The sequence below is a fragment of the Haliotis asinina genome, chromosome 13, assembly GCF_037392515.1.
Source record: "Haliotis asinina isolate JCU_RB_2024 chromosome 13, JCU_Hal_asi_v2, whole genome shotgun sequence".
NCBI classification, from domain to species: domain Eukaryota; kingdom Metazoa; phylum Mollusca; class Gastropoda; order Lepetellida; family Haliotidae; genus Haliotis; species Haliotis asinina.
In genome coordinates this window covers 55626655-55644764 of record NC_090292.1, presented here as the reverse complement: position 1 = coordinate 55644764, position 18110 = coordinate 55626655, and the positions used below count along the sequence as shown (strand labels likewise).

General features: G+C 38.4%; 2 protein-coding genes across 8 annotated transcripts in view; one reads left to right on the top strand and one right to left on the bottom strand.

Annotated features, from left to right (window-relative positions):
- LOC137260490 (tight junction protein ZO-1-like) overlaps positions 1–18110 on the top strand; it is a 127578-nt gene that overhangs the window by 34942 nt on the left and 74526 nt on the right. For 5 of the 7 annotated variants that reach the window (XM_067798156.1, XM_067798167.1, XM_067798165.1 and 2 more), the window contains exon 3: positions 1166–1289. In XM_067798156.1, the coding sequence (XP_067654257.1) occupies positions 1166–1289 (124 nt within the window). Of the gene's footprint in view, positions 1–1165; positions 1290–2116; positions 2141–18110 lie in introns of all 7 variants that reach the window. The other 2 variants (XM_067798162.1, XM_067798159.1) reach the window with 1 other exon arrangement.
- Positions 14105–17623, bottom strand: LOC137260297 (uncharacterized). Its single transcript, XM_067797983.1, has 4 exons — positions 17281–17623; positions 16478–16736; positions 15758–15887; positions 14105–15595 (listed from the first exon to the last, which is right to left on the bottom strand). Exons 1-4 carry the CDS (start codon positions 17564–17566, stop codon positions 14108–14110), a joined length of 2163 nt encoding a protein of 720 aa, XP_067654084.1. The 5' UTR covers positions 17567–17623; the 3' UTR covers positions 14105–14107.

Genomic DNA, 18110 nt, shown 5'->3' with positions numbered 1-18110 from the left:
GACACATGCATTACGCGACACTTGCAAGTTACTGACATATGTTACAGATACTTGTCAGTTGCAGACACCTTTTCATTACAGACACTTGTGGGTTACAGACTCTTGTGAGTTACAGATACTTGTGAGTTACAGACATTTTAGAGTTAAAGAATCTTCTGCATTATGGACACGTGAGAGGACAAGAGGACATGGGTTGCAGACACCTGTGAGTTACAGACACTTTTGACACTTGTGGGTTACAGGCACTTGTCAGTTACAGACACTTCTGGGTTACAGATACTTGTGGGCTACAAACGTGTGTTGCACACGTTTGCATTACAGACACTTATGGGCTACAGACACTTGTGGTCTACAGACACTTTTGGTCTACAGACACTTGTGGGTTAGAAGCATGTGTTACACACATTTGCAATAGAGATGCTTGAGTTACAGACACATGCACTGCAAAAACATTCATTGCAGATGTGTGTTATAGGAAAGTTCATTACAGACACTTGTGGCAGGTTGTGCATTACAGAAACGGTCGTTATAGAAACGTCAGTTGCTGACATTGAAGACATGGTGGCATTTGTCATAATATTTCTCCTATGTACATGCATGTATGTAAATCCAATTCAGACACATCAATTATAATCACAACAAATAAAGATACAAACATTCCAGACACAACCATTACAGACACTATTACTGAACACATACATGTCACTTTGTGACTAGCTGATGAACAAGCAAGTAACATTTCCAAGTACCCTGCTGGGAATTCCAAACTCATTTGGTATTTTGTGGTTGTTATTCTTTTATCTCAGATAACATTGAATCACATATGACACAATCACATTACCAATGTTTTATGAATGCAAATCTGTAGAAGGGAGATAATTCTAAATCTCTGTTTCTTATCGCCTGCAAAATCTAGAGATTGCCACAAACAGATTTGTACCTGTGCCTCAGACAATTCAAAATTAACATTTAGGTGTTCGGTAATATGAATACGTTGTTCACTGGTCCCTAGGGGCCCATGGGTTGAAGTACACTCGCTGTTTGTTTATGTTCCAAACAATGTAAACAATCATTGAGGGTACGTTAACCAGTGTTCCCCTTGAGACCAGTGAATGACATATAATGTTTGTTCTGAGTCTCTTGACTCTTGTTGGTCTGTTGACAGGAGACAGGTGGACGGAAGTAGTCCAATACTGGGCAGTCCCAGCCTCAGCAAGAGAACAGCGTCTCCAGGACGACGTGGAACTCGAGACAGACTCAACATGGACAGTGATGTTGAAGTGGAAGAGGTGAGTTACCTCCCTTTAATGCATCTGTCATAGCTGATGGGTCGTTGATGTGAACTTTCTCCAGAAGAATGGTGCATCTCTATGTTGGTCCCACACAATGTTTTTACTGCAGATGTCTGACTTGATATCTCATGTGTATTCTTTGAGGGTATGTTCAGATATATATACCAGTATACTGAGTATATTGTATAGATGGTGGTTGTATTCCCAGTATATGCTGTACAATACGCATGTTGTGTTGATCCAGGTACACTGTATGTAAAGGTGCATCCCCAAACTCTTGTCTAGACCCAGGTAGGTACCTGGTTATTGTGTAGAGCCAAGTATATGCCCAGTGTATTTCAGGATATGCAAGGTGTGTAGCACAGAGCCAGGTGTATGTCTGGTCTATTACATTGTGTAGAGTCATGTTCCTCTCTGCTGTATTGTACAGGTCAGGTATATGCCTACTGTATTCTGTAGTGCCTGGTATAAGCCCATTGTATTCTGTTGAGCTAGGTATATACCCACTGCATTCTACAGAGCTATGTATATACCCACTGTAATCTGTAGTGCCTGGTATAAGCCCACTATTCTATTTAGCAAGGTATATGCCCACTGCATTCTACAGAGCTATGTATACACCCACTGTAATCTGTAGTACCTGGTATAAGCCCACTATTCTATTTAGCCAGGTATAAACCAAACGCATTCTGTAGAGCCAGGTATAAGCCAAGTGTGGTATTCTGTAGAGCCAGGTATAAGCCAAATGTGGTATTCTGTAGAGCCAGCTGTAAGCCCACTATAGTATTGTGTACTAATGCTTGTGTTGTGTTTGGGCTGGACAGAGGCAGAGACTTGTCAAGAGACGGGTAAGTGGCTGTGTTCTAACTGAGGGCTGCTGGTGAGGGGCGTGTCAGGGAGCCTGACAGTGTGTCGGTCACACAGGATGAGCACTTAGTGGCACACAAAAAATACAGCTGGTGTCAGACAGGCTTTAGTATGTGCTCGGAATATGATATGAAGTGGCTGTAAAATCCCTCATATACTGTGTGCCTGAGTGCTCACTGTATGACATCCTCCTGTTTCAACATCTGTGGAACACACATGCCAGCCTCCCTGATCGCCTATAGACTAGAGTTGTCTCCCCTGGGTGTAGAATCGTGTTTGTCTTGTTTTCTCTGATTGACAAGTATTTGGTTCACAAAGAATTATCTTTCTTGTGTGGTGTGGTTTTTATTTTCTTTTGTCTGACATTTTTACAACTGTGCATGACTTTATTGTTTTGTCAGTGTAGGGAATGAGTTGTAATATGGGTTTGATGCATGCAGCAGCGTTAATATCCGTATGCACGGTATGGTTGAGTTGTCTGTGTCTCGTGGACATTTTGTGTGTTCATGTTTTCGTTGGTGCGTGCATGCGCGCGTGCGTGCGATTCTCTGACAGATTCTGCTGGATACCGTCGTCTCCTGGAGACGTATTCAGTTTAGCATTGTCTCTTGCAGATACAATTGTTATATCAGTAGACAGTTTGTCATTTACACAATCAATATTAGAGTTGCCACGATATGATACGTATCACGATACTGGTAGTCCGATACATACGATACGATACGTATCATGATATTTTGTCCTTGTATACAGAAAAATATAAGTACTGGAAATAATGTGCTGTTATGTTGTCATTTCAGAGAAGGTATTCTTCTCCCAAGAAAAATAAAACATGTCATCATGAAAGACATTTTATTAAAAATGTTTAGCATGTGTCAGTAAAGTAGTGTTTTCCTCAAAAATGGAACAGCAGGGATCATCATTGGCACAATTGGCTTTTTTTCTCAGATAACAAAATAAATTTGTGAAAATTATCTCAGTCGGAGCATGTCCATGGCAATATTTTCAACAAAAATCTAAATAGAAGGTTAGACGGTGTTTTCGTAAACTGCTAAATATGTAAGTATCGTGTTGAATCGATACACGACAATCGTATCGATGTATCGTATCGTGCAGCTCTTGAATCGCGATATCTTGCGGATGGATTAATCGCCACAACTCTAATCAATCTAATGTTCATAACTACATTCAGTAATATAGTCTCCACGACATGAATCCCACTCCTGGTCACAGTCATCATGGCATACAGAATTTAATACATCCTTGATGACTAGTTTTGACGACAACTTTTAAATATTATTGATTACATGTATGACGTAAAGGATCATTTGCATGATACCATTTTCCTTAATCGAGGGTATGTACAGCTGAGTTAGTCCCACCTGTCTGGTTTGTTGGATGTGCCAGTGGATAATCGAGGGGGTAGGGGGTGGGAATTACCGTCTTTTGATGTACCGACTAGTAGAATTAATATATAGTTATATCTTTTTAGGGCTTAAAAGGTGAAAAAGAAAACACATTTTAACAACATTTTAATACTGCTTTTAATCAACAATGCTTCATTACGTGACATTTTGACATTCATGACAATATATACACACAATAAGGATACATATCAATAACCAGTGAGATGTGACACTGCATCGAGGTATTGCACAGAAGTTTTCTGTCCACTTAAAAATTGTCTTTTGTACATATCCAGTGCCTCCTCTAGTTGAAGATATTGTTGTTTTTTCATCTGGCAACTGCCACCAGCTTGAAACTGCAAGATGGTTATTTCAGCATCGGCCTTGCTTCAAAAAGTCCATGACCTTGAACAGATTGGAGCTGGTTCCTGCAATCTACAGACTTAGCTTCCTGGGCCTGCTTTCCACATGGTTTGTCCTGCGTGGTCCAACAGTCTGGAAGTGGCTCCAGATGTCATGACCCTGGTCACCCTCCACCCAGTAGTCAGTGATGTAGTCAGTAAACTTGACTACATGGTCACTTCCAGGCTGCTCCAGGGCATATCACCACAGATCACTGACCAGTTCCACCGGCACATGTGGATAGGCTATGGCATTTCTGACAAGTATGGTCACCCTTGGGTCTTCTGTGAAGGCAGACACCAGATTGCATTTCCGGACATACTTTCAAAGGTCTTGACTGTAGTGAAAGTTGTTGTATGTCTCTGGAAGCTCAATGTCTGAGTGATGATATGGCAGAGCACATTTTGTCTTGGTCCTCGCTCTGTACAGGGAAGATTTCAAGAATGGCGGGATATGTCTGGATCTGACTGATGACAATGTCCTCAACTCCATCCTCTTGCAGGCCTTATATTTGAAGTGATGTATTTATATGAAACCAGAAGCATATATTTTCAATTTAACTAAAGTTTTTTAATTAACATTTATTTTACATTTTTGCTCGACATGTATTGCACAAATAGTTACCAGTTATTTCTTCCTTGTACATGCTTGGCATTGGTTTTGACATCTTCTGTCCCAGTTGTGACCGATCAGGATCCTGTTGTTAGCTTGAATGGTATGGGAATTATTGTAGGCTGTCACGAGGTTGTTTTGTTTGTTGATCCTGCAGCAACATGTCTTCTGACATTTCCAGTGGACTCTGTCACCTCTCCTAGACTTAATACAAAATTTGTAACCAAAGTAAACTAAATATTGACCTCCGTGACCGTCAGGAACGAGACAAGGAACTTTTGCATAAGCCATAATTGCAATGATATGAAGCAAATCCATCTCTTACTTATAATCTATTTTGTGAATTCGTTCAAGTATGGAAAAATAACATTTCACTTTATCAGTAGAAAAGTGTTCATTCAATGGGTAAGTGACATTAGTTGACAGACAACTGAACTGAGCTCACTGAAACTGACTATAACGGACCAGCAACCCACGCGCAACATTTGATTCGGATTACGTGATGTGACAAGTGGGACAACCCCCTACAGCCTACTGAGCACAGATGCAACAACCATAACCAGTGTTGTTTTAACAGGTCTGCATTCTGCCCTGCTCCCTCCACCCTCCAGCCCTTCTTTCTCACAGACCACACACACAAAGTACAGGTCAGAGGTTAATGGACTTCAACCTAACCAGGTCAGAAGTCATTAATTAGTGACTCCTAACCACAGAGCCTACAGGACAACCTGCACATCACCAACACTTAGCTGTTGTAGTCTGTCTCACAGTCCCTGAACCACAGTATTGACCCTGCACATCACCAACACTTAGCTCTTGTAGTCTGTCTCACAGTCCCTGAACCACAGTATTGACCCTGCACATCCCCAACACTTAGCTCTTGTAGTCTGTCCCACAGTCCCTGAACCACATTATTTTCCCTACAGCCTAGAGCTCCCTGCAATGTAGTCTGTCCCACAGTCCCTGAACCACATTATTTTCCCAACAGCCTAGCGCTCCCTAGAATGGTAAAACCCTAAATAAAGTCTAGAATTCTCCAGGATCAGGAATCTCCTAACTCTGTAGGGTCCTTTTCAAATTAGATGGGTTTATTTGTTATTCTACCATGACTTCAGTAAACTTCAGTAAACACTGGATTCTGATTGGTTAATCAAAGTCATTCAGAGGTATGTAATCACATTATATACCTCTGATTTTCCAACACAATATGTATTTGTTTGAAATCTGAATAATGCTGTTATGGTAGAATGGGGATAAACGTAATGTGTTGGAAAATCAGAGGTATATTACTAAATTATAATAGTTCTAAATTTTGTATTTAAAACCTCATGTTACGCTTTCGGTTTTATATCAAATTTGGAGCTATTCATTATATGCCTCTGATTTTCCAACACAGTATGTTTATCTCCTAACTATCAATATGCTGTTGTTTATCTCCTAACTATCAATATGCTGTTGTTTATCTCCTAACTATCAACATGCTGTTGTTTATTTCCTAACTATCAATATGCTGTTGTTTATCTCCTAACTATCAATATGCTGTTGTTTATCTCCTAACTATCAACATGCTGTTGTTTATTTCCTAACTATCAATATGCTGTTGTTTATCTCCTATCAATATGCTGTTGTTTATCTCCTAACTATCAATATGCTGTTGTTTATCTCCTAACTATCAACATGCTGTTGTTTATCTCCTAACTATCAATATGCTGTTGTTTATCTCCTAACTATCAATATGCTGTTGTTTATCTCCTAACTATCAACATGCTGTTGTTTATCTCCTAACTATCAATATGCTGTTGTTTATCTCCTAACTTTCAACATGCTGTTATATATCAGGAACTTAGCAGTAGTCTTTTGGCTGTGGCTATGTTGATGGTTAATATTGATTGTAAAGCAGATTGTCTTCCATGGCCATACAGTGCGTCGTCCTTGTCTCCATGACGATGTCTTTCGTGTCTCTGGGATGTTGCTTCAAGGTTTTACACAGAAACATTTCCTTGCTGTAAAAATTTGAGATCACATTTGATAATCACATAAGAATATTTTGATTGATGCCTCTTGTATACAGTTTTTTGTTGCAGTTTGTCCAGCTAACAAAAAATGTTAAAAAATTGCAATGACAGTTATTAATAATAATCTCCAGGATGACCAGCTGGTGTAAATTATTGTTTGTCTGTGATAGGAACCACCATTGAGATCATGCACCTGGATTCCACCAATATGTGACCTTACCCTTTGACCCGTAGGTTATCATCACATTATGTCCTGCACTGCTCAGGTCATTACAAACAATGTACCACCAAGCTTTAATGGCCGACCCCTGACCCCAAGGCATGTATAAAGGGAGATAACTGTGTGTGTATCCAGCTAATTCTGATAATGGCCAAGTGAGTGTCATGGTTTATGAGCGCCATGTCTGGCGCTTTGGCGCTGTGATGTGATAATGTGTGTTGACTGCAGTGGTGTGGTGGAGTCAGGTGAGCTGGAGACATGACGGACTGGGATGCAGGACATCTGCCTCGTGATTGGCTCTTTTATGATGGTGATGAAGAATAAACAATGATATTAGCCAGTACGCTTTTCAGGACATTGGAATCATGCTACAAATACTTGATACATCACTTCATGTGACTTCTCTCGACACAAATATGGAGGAACATACATAAAATGGCTGATGAAATGTTATTAATGGTTTCAATTTGCCTTTGTCAGGTCCTGTTGTATGATTAGTCATTGTATTGTACTGGCAGTAATTGTTTCTATGACATTGAACAGAGTATTGCTGACCAAGTTACCGAGGTGTTTCTGGAGGTACAGCTTGACGTCGCTGGTGATCTGTCATAATGTGACTGCTGGTGTATTGTATGATCACATGTTAATTGTCATGTCGTATTTATGGATATTGATCTCACTAGATGACCATGCATCACTGATGACTTGGTTAATCAACATGGTTATTTCAGTGATCAATCAGCCTGCTTGTATCGGTTGTCTGTCGGCCTGTTTATATCAGCCGTCAGTTGGCCTGCTTGTATCGGTTGTATTGTGATCAGTCAGTCTGCTTGTATTGGTGGTCAGTCAGTCTGCTTGCATTGGTGGTCAGTAAGCCTTCTTGTATCGGTGGTCAGTTGCCCTGCTTGTATTGGTGGTCAGTCAGCCTGCTTGTATCAGCAGTCAAGCAGTCTGCTTGTATCACTGGCCATTCAGCCTGCCTATATATATCAGTGTTCAATCGACTTGCTTTACAGTATTGTTGCCCAGTTAGCCTTCTTGTATCAGTGGTCAGTCAGCCTCATTGTATCATGGCCAATCGGCCTGCTTGTATCAGTGGTCAGTCAGCCTCATTGTATCATGGCCAATCGGCCTGCTTGTATCAGTCATTGTCTGTGATATGGGATCAGTCTCTACTGCATGTGTTAAGCGAGTGTGCATTAGGTCTGTGATCTCTCGTGACTTCAGGCTACAGGTGAAGGAATCAGAACTCATACAGTACAGTTCCACCTGTAATTAGTGCATGTACCTGATAGAGTAGAGTACAGTTGGTACAGGTGACCACCCCTCCCCATTCCCCCTGCAGCAGGTCAGTCCACTACTGCCAAGGAGGTGTGTGTTAGAATGTTTAATTAACTAATCACATCACAAACAATGGCATCACCGACCACGCCATGGGCGGTGTTACAGCCAACAGGTTGATAGTGTGGCGGCTGTGCCGCACTCCGTGGCGAGGTGTGGGGCATCCCATGTTGTAGAGGAAACAGGAAAAACCAGAGGATGAACATTAAGGGGAATTGTTGATGGACCTTGTGTTTGTTTAGTAGTTTGTTTTCTACATGGTCACACTGAATGTGACCCAAGAGATGATTCACTGGTGACAGATGGATAGTTAGTTTTCTGTTGTTTAGTCTCCAAAACTCTCTTGTGGTGAGGAATGCTGTTCCTACTGCCTGTGTTATAACTTTTGTATCACCAGTTTCACAGAGGCTTCTGTATCACACCAGGAACTGCGTCAACTGGACACAGTGTGTTGAACTGACAGGACAGTTGGTGCAGGAGGTTGTATAGGGTGTTGAACAGAGAGGTTGGAAGAGGAGGAACATGAGCGGGGATCAACTATGCTGGAATCTGCAGAAGAGATAATTGAACAGAGAAAGTTAAGGATATGTTTTCACTTGTACAACTGTTCCCAAGTGTTTCTATTTTAGTGTAGGTTTCTAACACCACGACATCGCCAAGACAGCCGCTGAGTATACAGCTCAGGTGAGACAAAGGCTGCGTGTCAAACACTACAAGAAACTGGTGATACTGTTGTCAGCCAGTGTGTAGCCTGCAGAATCCCCCCCCCCATCTTTCCCCTGTCCCCATCCCTCCCCACCCTGCCACACAATGCATTGTTTGTGTGAGGCCAGACCGGCTATGTGTTGACTGATCCTCATACCACTGTCCACAACATGGCTGTCAACACAGGATTACCACTATACATAGCTACAGGGTAATTATGACACTGGCTGGTCCTACTGCAGGATTGCAAGAGGTGTAACAAAGTCCGTCACACAGGCTTTCTGTATGGCAGTCTTGCATGGATGCAGCTGTTAACCCAACTCTGTGACAATCTGTAACAATCTGTAATAGTCTGACAATCTGTAATAATCTGACAATCTGTGACAGTCTGCATCAATCTGTGACTGTCTGACAATCTGTGGCTGTCTGTGACACTTTGACAATTTGTGACTATTTCCATCAGTGACAATCTGTGGTAGTCTGCGACAATCTGGCAGTCTGTAACAATCTGTATATCTGTGTGAGTCTGTGACAATCTGTGTCAATCTATTTCCATCTGTGACATTCTGTGACAATCTGTGACAACCTGAGGCAACCTGTGGCAGTCTGTGACAATCTGGTAGTAGACATAAGGTTGAAACTGTTACCAAGTAACCTCACACACATTCAGTACCCTGATGACCTTGACCCTGTGACTAGGTCCTCTCGCGTCTCCATTACTTGTGAGGGTCACCATGTCAGGGACTCTGAGATCACAGCAACGCAGGAAGAAAAAACCTGTCAATGTCCACTACAACAGTCGCACCACTGCAGCACGCAGACATCAACATAGGGTGAGTAACTCATTTCAATGACAGGTTGTTGCCAGGGTCAGTGTTAGAACATTCTGTGTGCAGGTCATGTTGGTTAAGATCATGAATAGAAATGTCTTTAGGTCAAGGCCATCTGGCATACAAGTCTCAAGTATTGACTAAATATCCAGTAAATCACTCACTCACTCACTCTAGTTTTTAAAGTTTTGTGTCTACTGTAATCATTACAGTCAGTGTCTATGTCCAGATTTTATCATTGCGTCAACATTTACTTTCATATTGATTAGCTAATCTTCTACATTCTTCCAATAGTTGTCAGCAATCATGATGAGCAGTTTTATACTAGACAAACTATTCTATCATATACACGGACATTGTCTACTGCCTCTTAGCGTGGACACACAAGACGCCATTCTTGTGGATGACTACAACTTAATCTGCTGCACAGATCAAATATCAGGTGAAGATGAGCAACAAAGCCACTGGATTCTCTGGGTGGCCGTAGTGTTCAGCTGCTTGGCTTTTCAAACTTTCTATGTTCTGTCCCACTTCTTGGGAAACGTGGCTCTCTTCAGCCAGCTGTGCATGGGTACCGGGTGGGTTGAGATGGTTGTGTGACTATTAGCCATCAGGTAGCTCTTGTAGCATGTTGGTCCTTAGGGAGGTCCATGGCAGTGAATTATACATTTATTTCATGTTAAAGTATGTTTTGTGTAAGTTGATTGTTTTGCTTTCACGTTAGGATATTAAGACAGTATTAGGATGCGTGGTGTTAGCACAGTATTAGTACATATGAGGGCTTTATTGGTATATATAAGTGTATATAAGAACAGTATTAGTGTATATGAGGGCTGTATTGGTGTATATAAGTGTCTATAAGAACAGCATTAGTGTATATGAGGGCTGTATTGGTGTATATAAGTGTATATAAGAACAGCATTAGTGTATATGAGGGCTGTCTTGGTATATATAAGTGTCTATAAGAACAGTATTAGTGTATATGAGGGCTGTATTGGTGTATATAAGTGTCTATAAGAACAGCATTAGTGTATATGAGGTCTGTATTGGTGTATATAAGTGTCTATAAGAACAGCATTAGTGTATATGAGGGCTGTATTGGTGTATCTAAGTGTCTATAAGAACAGCATTAGTGTATATGAGGGCTGTATTGGTGTATCTAAGTGTCTATAAGAACAGCATTAGTGTATATGAGGGCTGTATTGGTGTATCTAAGTGTCTATAAGAACAGCATTAGTGTATATGAGGTCTGTCTTGGTGTATATAAGTGTCTATAAGAACAACATTAGTGTATATGAGGTCTGTATTGGTGTATATAAGTGTATATAAGAACAGCATTAGTGTATATGAGGGCTATATTGGTGTATCTAAGTGTCTATAAGTGTCTATAAGAACAGTATTAGTGTATATGAGGGCTGTGTTGGTGTATATAAGTGTCTATAAGAACAGTATTAGTGTATATGAGGTCTGTCTTGGTGTATATAAGTGTCTATAAGAACAACATTAGTGTATATGAGGTCTGTATTGGTATATATAAGTGTATATAAGAACAGCATTAGTGTATATGAGGGCTATATTGGTGTATCTAAGTGTCTATAAGTGTCTATAAGAACAGTATTAGTGTATATGAGGGCTGTGTTGGTGTATATAAGTGTCTATAAGTGTCTATAAGAACAGTATTAGTGTATATGAGGGCTGTATTGGTGTATCTAAGTGTCTATAAGTGTCTGTAAGAACAGTATTAGTGTATATGAGGGCTGTGTTGGTGTATATAAGTGTATATAAGAACAGCATTAGTGTATATGAGGTCTGTATTGGTGTATATAAGTGTATATAATAACAGCATTAGTGTATATGAGGGCTGTATTGGTGTATATAAGTGTCTATAAGAACAGTATTAGTGTATATGAGGGCTATATTGGTGTATATAAGTGTATATAAGGGCAGTATTAGTGTATATGAGCAATTAGTGTATGTAAGGCTAGTGTATGTGTATGTAAGGACAATATAAGGGCAGTACTTGTATATAAGTGTCTATAAGAACAGTATTAGTGTATATGAGGTCTGTCTTGGTGTATATAAGTGTCTATAAGAACAGCATTAGTGTATATGAGGTCTGTATTGGTGTATCTAAGTGTATATAAGAACAGCATTAGTGTATATGAGGGCTATATTGGTGTATCTAAGTGTCTATAAGTGTCTATAAGAACAGTATTGGTGTATATGAGGGCTGTGTTGGTGTATATAAGTGTATATAAGAACAGCATTAGTGTATATGAGGTCTGTATTGGTGTATATAAGTGTATATAATAACAGCATTAGTGTATATGAGGGCTGTATTGGTGTATATAAGTGTCTATAAGTGTCTATAAGAACAGTATTAGTGTATATGAGGGCTGTGTTGGTGTATATAAGTGTCTATAAGAACAGTATTAGTGTATATGAGGTCTGTATTGGTGTATATAAGTGTCTATAAGAACAGTATTAGTGTATATGAGGGCTATATTGGTGTATATAAGTGTATATAAGGGCAGTATTAGTGTATATGAGCAATTAGTGTATGTAAGGCTAGTGTATGTGTATGTAAGGACAATATAAGGGCAGTACTTGTGTATATAAGGGCAGTATTAGTGTATATGAGGGCTGTATTGGTGTATAGAAGTGTATATAAGAACAGTATTAGTGTATATGAGGGCTGTGTTGGTGTATATAAGTGTATATAAGAACAGTATTAGTGTATATGAGGGCTATATTGGTGTATAGAAGTGTATATAAGAACAGTATTAGTGTATATGTGGGCTATATTGGTGTATATAAGTGTATATAAGAACAGTATTAGTGTATATGAGGGCTATATTGGTGTATATAAGTGTATATAAGGGCAGTATTAGTGTATATGAGCAATTAGTGTATGTAAGGCTAGTGTATGTGTATGTAAGGACAATATAAGGGCAGTACTTGTGTATATAAGGGCAGTATTAGTGTATGTCACTAAGGGCAGTATAAGGGTAGTATTAGTATATATAAGGGCATTATTAATGTGTAATAGAGTATAAACACACATAAGGACACAGAAATGATTTCACACATCGTGACATACGACTAATATAAATGTTGGATGCTGCGGAACTCCTGACTTCGCCACAAGTGCGTCCAGATACCAGCGTGACATGAATACCAATTTGACAGAAATACCGACTGGAGATAAATACCAGCTTGACATAAAAAGAAACTTGACACAGGATCCGATTGTCTCATGTTCTGGACTTACAGACTTAAAAATGATATTGAGCAAACTATCATTTGTGCCCACAAGCTCTGTTAAAGACCACAGTGAGGCCAAGGAAGACACGTTTAAGCTCTCCTGCATCCCTTACACACTTGAGGCGCCCCACTACGATGTAGTGGGGCGCCTAAAAGGGCACTGAAAATGATGCTCCAATTGGGGTGGGGCGCCTAAAATGGAACTCCAAAGGGCACTACAGATTCATGGCATAAAAAGGTGGGGCGCTTCAAATGGCACTCACAAGAATTATACAAGTGGCATGGGGGCTTCCTGGGGCGCTTCCCAAACTTTAGTTAAAAGCTGAGGGCGCTTCAAACGGTACCCACTAAAAATTTAAGAAATAGCATTGGGGCCTCCAGGGGCGCTTTTTAAACTTTGGCTAAAATACAGGGGTGCTCCAAATGGTGCTAATTAGAAACAAACAAATACCATGGGGACTTCCATGGGTACTTCCAAAACTTTGATTTAAACATGAAAAAATAGGGGCACTCCAAATGGTACGTTTTAGCCACAAGCACTGTCTTGGGTACTTAGATGGGTGCTGCAAAAACATTTTTTTTCTGTAACAAATAAGAGGGTGCTATATTGGTACTGTCTAGACTTTAAAGAGATTGGAGTCTAACTTAACAGTTCATACAAAAACAAGATGTTCTGTTTTAAGGTTGCGCTCATTATCAATAATCATTTTAATAGCTTATTGTAATAATTTTTATAACTAATAAAGGTTAAACAAACCCACTTATTTCAAATAATTAAGTACACAATTGAGAAACAAGACTAACTTGTACAGGAAAACAACCTAAAATGATGAATGACTCAAAAGTTTTTGTCCATGCATTTTATATTCTGAACATAATGAGGGAAGAAATAGAGAAACATCTATATTCATGTACTTACAAAATAAATCTGAGAAATCTGGAAGGAATGTGAGGTATAATGTTTACAGTAATGTAATGGATTCAATTACATTTTCACATAAAATTACAGAAGAACAAAAGGCATCAAAGAGTGTAACAGAATGCATAAACATGTCTTACAATATTATAATGAACAAAGTAATGTTGTTTCTTAAAAATGTATATGCATGTGTAAAACAGCACCATAACTTCTATCACAGTATAGAAACAAAATCTAATCTTTCTCTCTTACATTTGGCATTAGTGCTACAAATTTCACACTACCCTGATCCATGTACACACACATATTCTTTATATTCTCAACAGGTATGAGATCAAACAAGGTTCCAGTTTCCACTTCAACAAAATGAGCTGGTACATGCAAATGACACTTATGTTCCTTGATAAATCTTTTGACTAAGGCACAATACACTGAACTCTTCTCAGTGAATAACACAAGGTAATACTGAATCTGACCAAGGTAATGTTTCTGATCCATTCCTATGTACTGAATTGAGTAGCTGTTCCTCCTCGTTACATTTTTGTACATTTTGGAATGAAACATGATACCATTGCACCAGTAGCGGTAAAACTGTGCCGACCTTGTTATTGGTGCATTAATAAATTCATCAACCAAATTTTGTATTTCAACAGACAAGTTACACGGTTTAATTGGGTTTACAGCAAACATGTTATCCTTTATCCAAATGATGTTTTTTCTGTGATGTTTTCCCTTTAAGGAGAGATAGATATATTCAGCTTCAGAGAATTTTGGGATAAGGGCACATAATTGAGGTAGCTTTTGATGTATTACTACTGCCACTGAAATTTGAAGTTCTACTTTCTGTGTACCATGAAACAATGATCGCAAGTCCCCATTTAAATCTTCATAGAAAAAGCAAGAGTGACACCATAAGGGTCCAAGATCTTCAACTTTCTGAGCTAGGTGGAGGAGTGCATGCATATTGGATGTCATATTTCTTTCTGAATATAAGAAATCAACAGATGCACAAAACTTGGCAATAAGCACCTTAGCTCTTGAAAGCTGTTTGTGTGAAACTGACCTTTGTAAAAGAATAAATATACCTTCAACCAAAAGGAGATAGTGTGTGAGATATTCATCTGGTAAAATATGATACAGGCAGCAAACAGAATAAAACAAAAGAAAGGATCTGAACTCTGAAGCCTTCCAATTCTTCAAATCTTCAATGCACCTAGGCATTCTTGTGATAAGATTTGGTGGAGAAAGTCTTTGTAATCTTTCATTAAGTATTGATGTGAAGTTTCCAATGTAAAATTTTTCATGTTTGTTTGCACTGTCTGTCCAAAGATGTAAAAATTTCTTCTGCACCCCAAGTAGAACACAATGCATATAATCTACAGTAACACATCTTATCATATCAAAAAAGGGCAACTTGTACAAAGGGGAGAAGCCTTTGACACCATTTTGACATGATCTGTGTTGTTCTGCTCTCCTTGCATCAGTCAGACTCTGGGTATGCGTGCGAGGCGTAGAGACACCAGTGAGGTTACCAGCTTCTGATATGTCAAATGGATAAGACATCATCGATCCACGTTCTCCAGTTTTCACAGATTTTCCCTTGGACAAACAGCTTCCACATCCATAATATCCATTAAACTGTACAAAGTTTTGGACCAGACATCTTGCAGGAGCATCACACACAACACTATGAAGAATTGCTCGTAACAGCAATGATCTGCCCTCTAGCACAACATCAGTACCTAAGTGAAAAAAGAAAGAACTGTAAATAATGCTGCTAAACTGTGTAATAACTGCTAGATATTTCAAACATAATTACATGCTATTGTTCATGAAATTCTGTCCAGAATGAGAAATTGAATTTATCAAGCCATTTAAAAGCACATGCATAACAAACAAACCTTTTTCATACAAGGACTTCAGTTCTTCAACAAGAGGCTGCAGAAAGATTGACATTGTTGGCTTGTTGATGCCATACCAGAGGCCAGCAAACAGTCTGCATTCAGCGGAGTACCTGAAAACATTGTCAGATATTTACCAAAGAAGGTCTACTTTAACTTTTCAATGTTTTAATCAGCAAGTTTGAATTTGGATGTATATGAATATATAAACATTTAAACGAATCAAATTGAACTTAATCTATCCATGATAGAATTATCACAAAAATTATCCAAATTCCATTGGAGTAGCCAATTCTTAAACAAACCACACATGATCAATATCCTCTTCAACTTATATTTACTGGAGTTATTACACAAAATCAGTCATCCTGAACATCATGACATGTTCCATTTTTTTCCTTCCATGTTTAATGAGAATCTGATCAAAAGCAAGGGAAATGTTCCATAATGAACTCAAAACAGAATTTTTACAAAGTTTTGTGATTTTCTTAAAAAAACAACAACAAAAACAAGCAACAAAACCCCTGAAAATTCAATGATTGCATACCATAATTTCTTTTGCATGACCCATCGTATTATACTCCTTTGTCTTCCTACCAAATCATATGAAAATCTGACTAAAAATAAGGCCTTATATTAATACATACTTGCACCAGTTCCATCTGTTGAACTTTAGAGTAACAATGAAATTAAGAAAGCTTACCTTAACTTTGGGTTCAGTTCATTAACTGTTAGATACAGAGGCCAAACACTGTAAGTCGATGATCTGAACAGAGCCACTCCATCTGTGTTGAGTTGTAGAGAAATATGAATTTCTTTCTCTTTTCTTCCTTCTTTTGTTCCCTTGAAGAAGTTATCCACAAAGATGGTTTTGTAAATTTTCCCATCAAAGATATCTTCAATTGCTGATGGATTATCCTTGACCCTTCCTCCTTCATGAAGTAAGTCTGACTTCTTTAAACCTATTGTAAGAAAGATTAAATGCTTTACATAATGAAACACTGTCACACTATGAAAATACCCTGAATACTAGAACGCTTTTTAAAATGACAAAGGACCCAAAAGGAACCCATGCACAATAAATAAAATCATAAAAAATGCATTCATACAGCCTACAACACTTAAAAATTAAAGTCTTTTCAAGTAAAATTACGATAAATTTCTATCACAAAACAGTTATCCAACACTTCCCAATATTAAAGAGGCCATACAATTGTTTGTTTCCTTACAATTATATTGACAGCTAAAAAAGCTTTGCTTTGGTAATTGATTCATCTATTATATCCAAGAATTTGAGAAATGGCAATTGAAGTCTTTCCAATGTTAATAAAGCAAGAGTGGTATTGAAGTTGCATCTGAAATAAACTGATTACTATTTATCAAGGCTTTTCAAGACATTTCACATATTTCTTCTATTAGATATTAAAATCTTTTCAAGGTGGTGCCATACTTTCATGTCTGTCAAAACCTTGAATAAATTTGATTACTATCTATCTTGACTCTTACCTGAAAATAGTGACTGTAATTGACCTATCATCGGTATGTATATGAAGGATGACTGTTCACTTTTCTGGCATTTCTGGCAGGTTGGCTCACTTGCTTTTCCATGGTAAGTGTTGCAAAAATTACAGAAGTAGTGCAGCTGTACAGGTGATGACATACCTTTGAAAAAGTTGTTAAATGTTTTCAAAGTAGTTCTGCAGAAATTTGGAGTTATGCAATGAAGTTCGATTAAGACCAATAAATCTTTCAGTGCCTCCCCACTCAGTTGATGTCTTATAATGAAACTCATTATCAAAACTACACTGACTAGTTCTGTAATTCTTGCTCCAATGTACAAAGGCTGTGATTTATCTTGAAAGTTCTGGAAATCTGAAAATGTGAACAAACACTTAATTCTAATGATCATGATTATTCCAAAAATTTATTCAGACCTTCCAAGACCAACCATCTTAAACTGACTTGTTGATTTTTATGTGACTCTATTAATGTGAATCTAAAATTTTAAAATGTATCTGTGAAAATGTGCTTTTGGTTTTGCACTTACTGTCCTCCGTGTCATCAGCATCATCAATCTCTGATGAGCTTTCTTCGTCATCAGCAAACTTTCCCTCTGCTTGAATTGCATCTTCATTTTCATTATCATCTACTTGAACAATGTCTTCAGATACAGGGCTGCTTTGGTCCTTTACTTCATCTAAACATAAATAAAATAAACATGAAATATGTAAACTAAATTTAGATACTGTGATGACTTAGACAATTTTGTTACCAAAGTTAATAACTAACTTAATTCAACTTAATTTAGACTACTATTCAGTTAATTTTACTTTAAG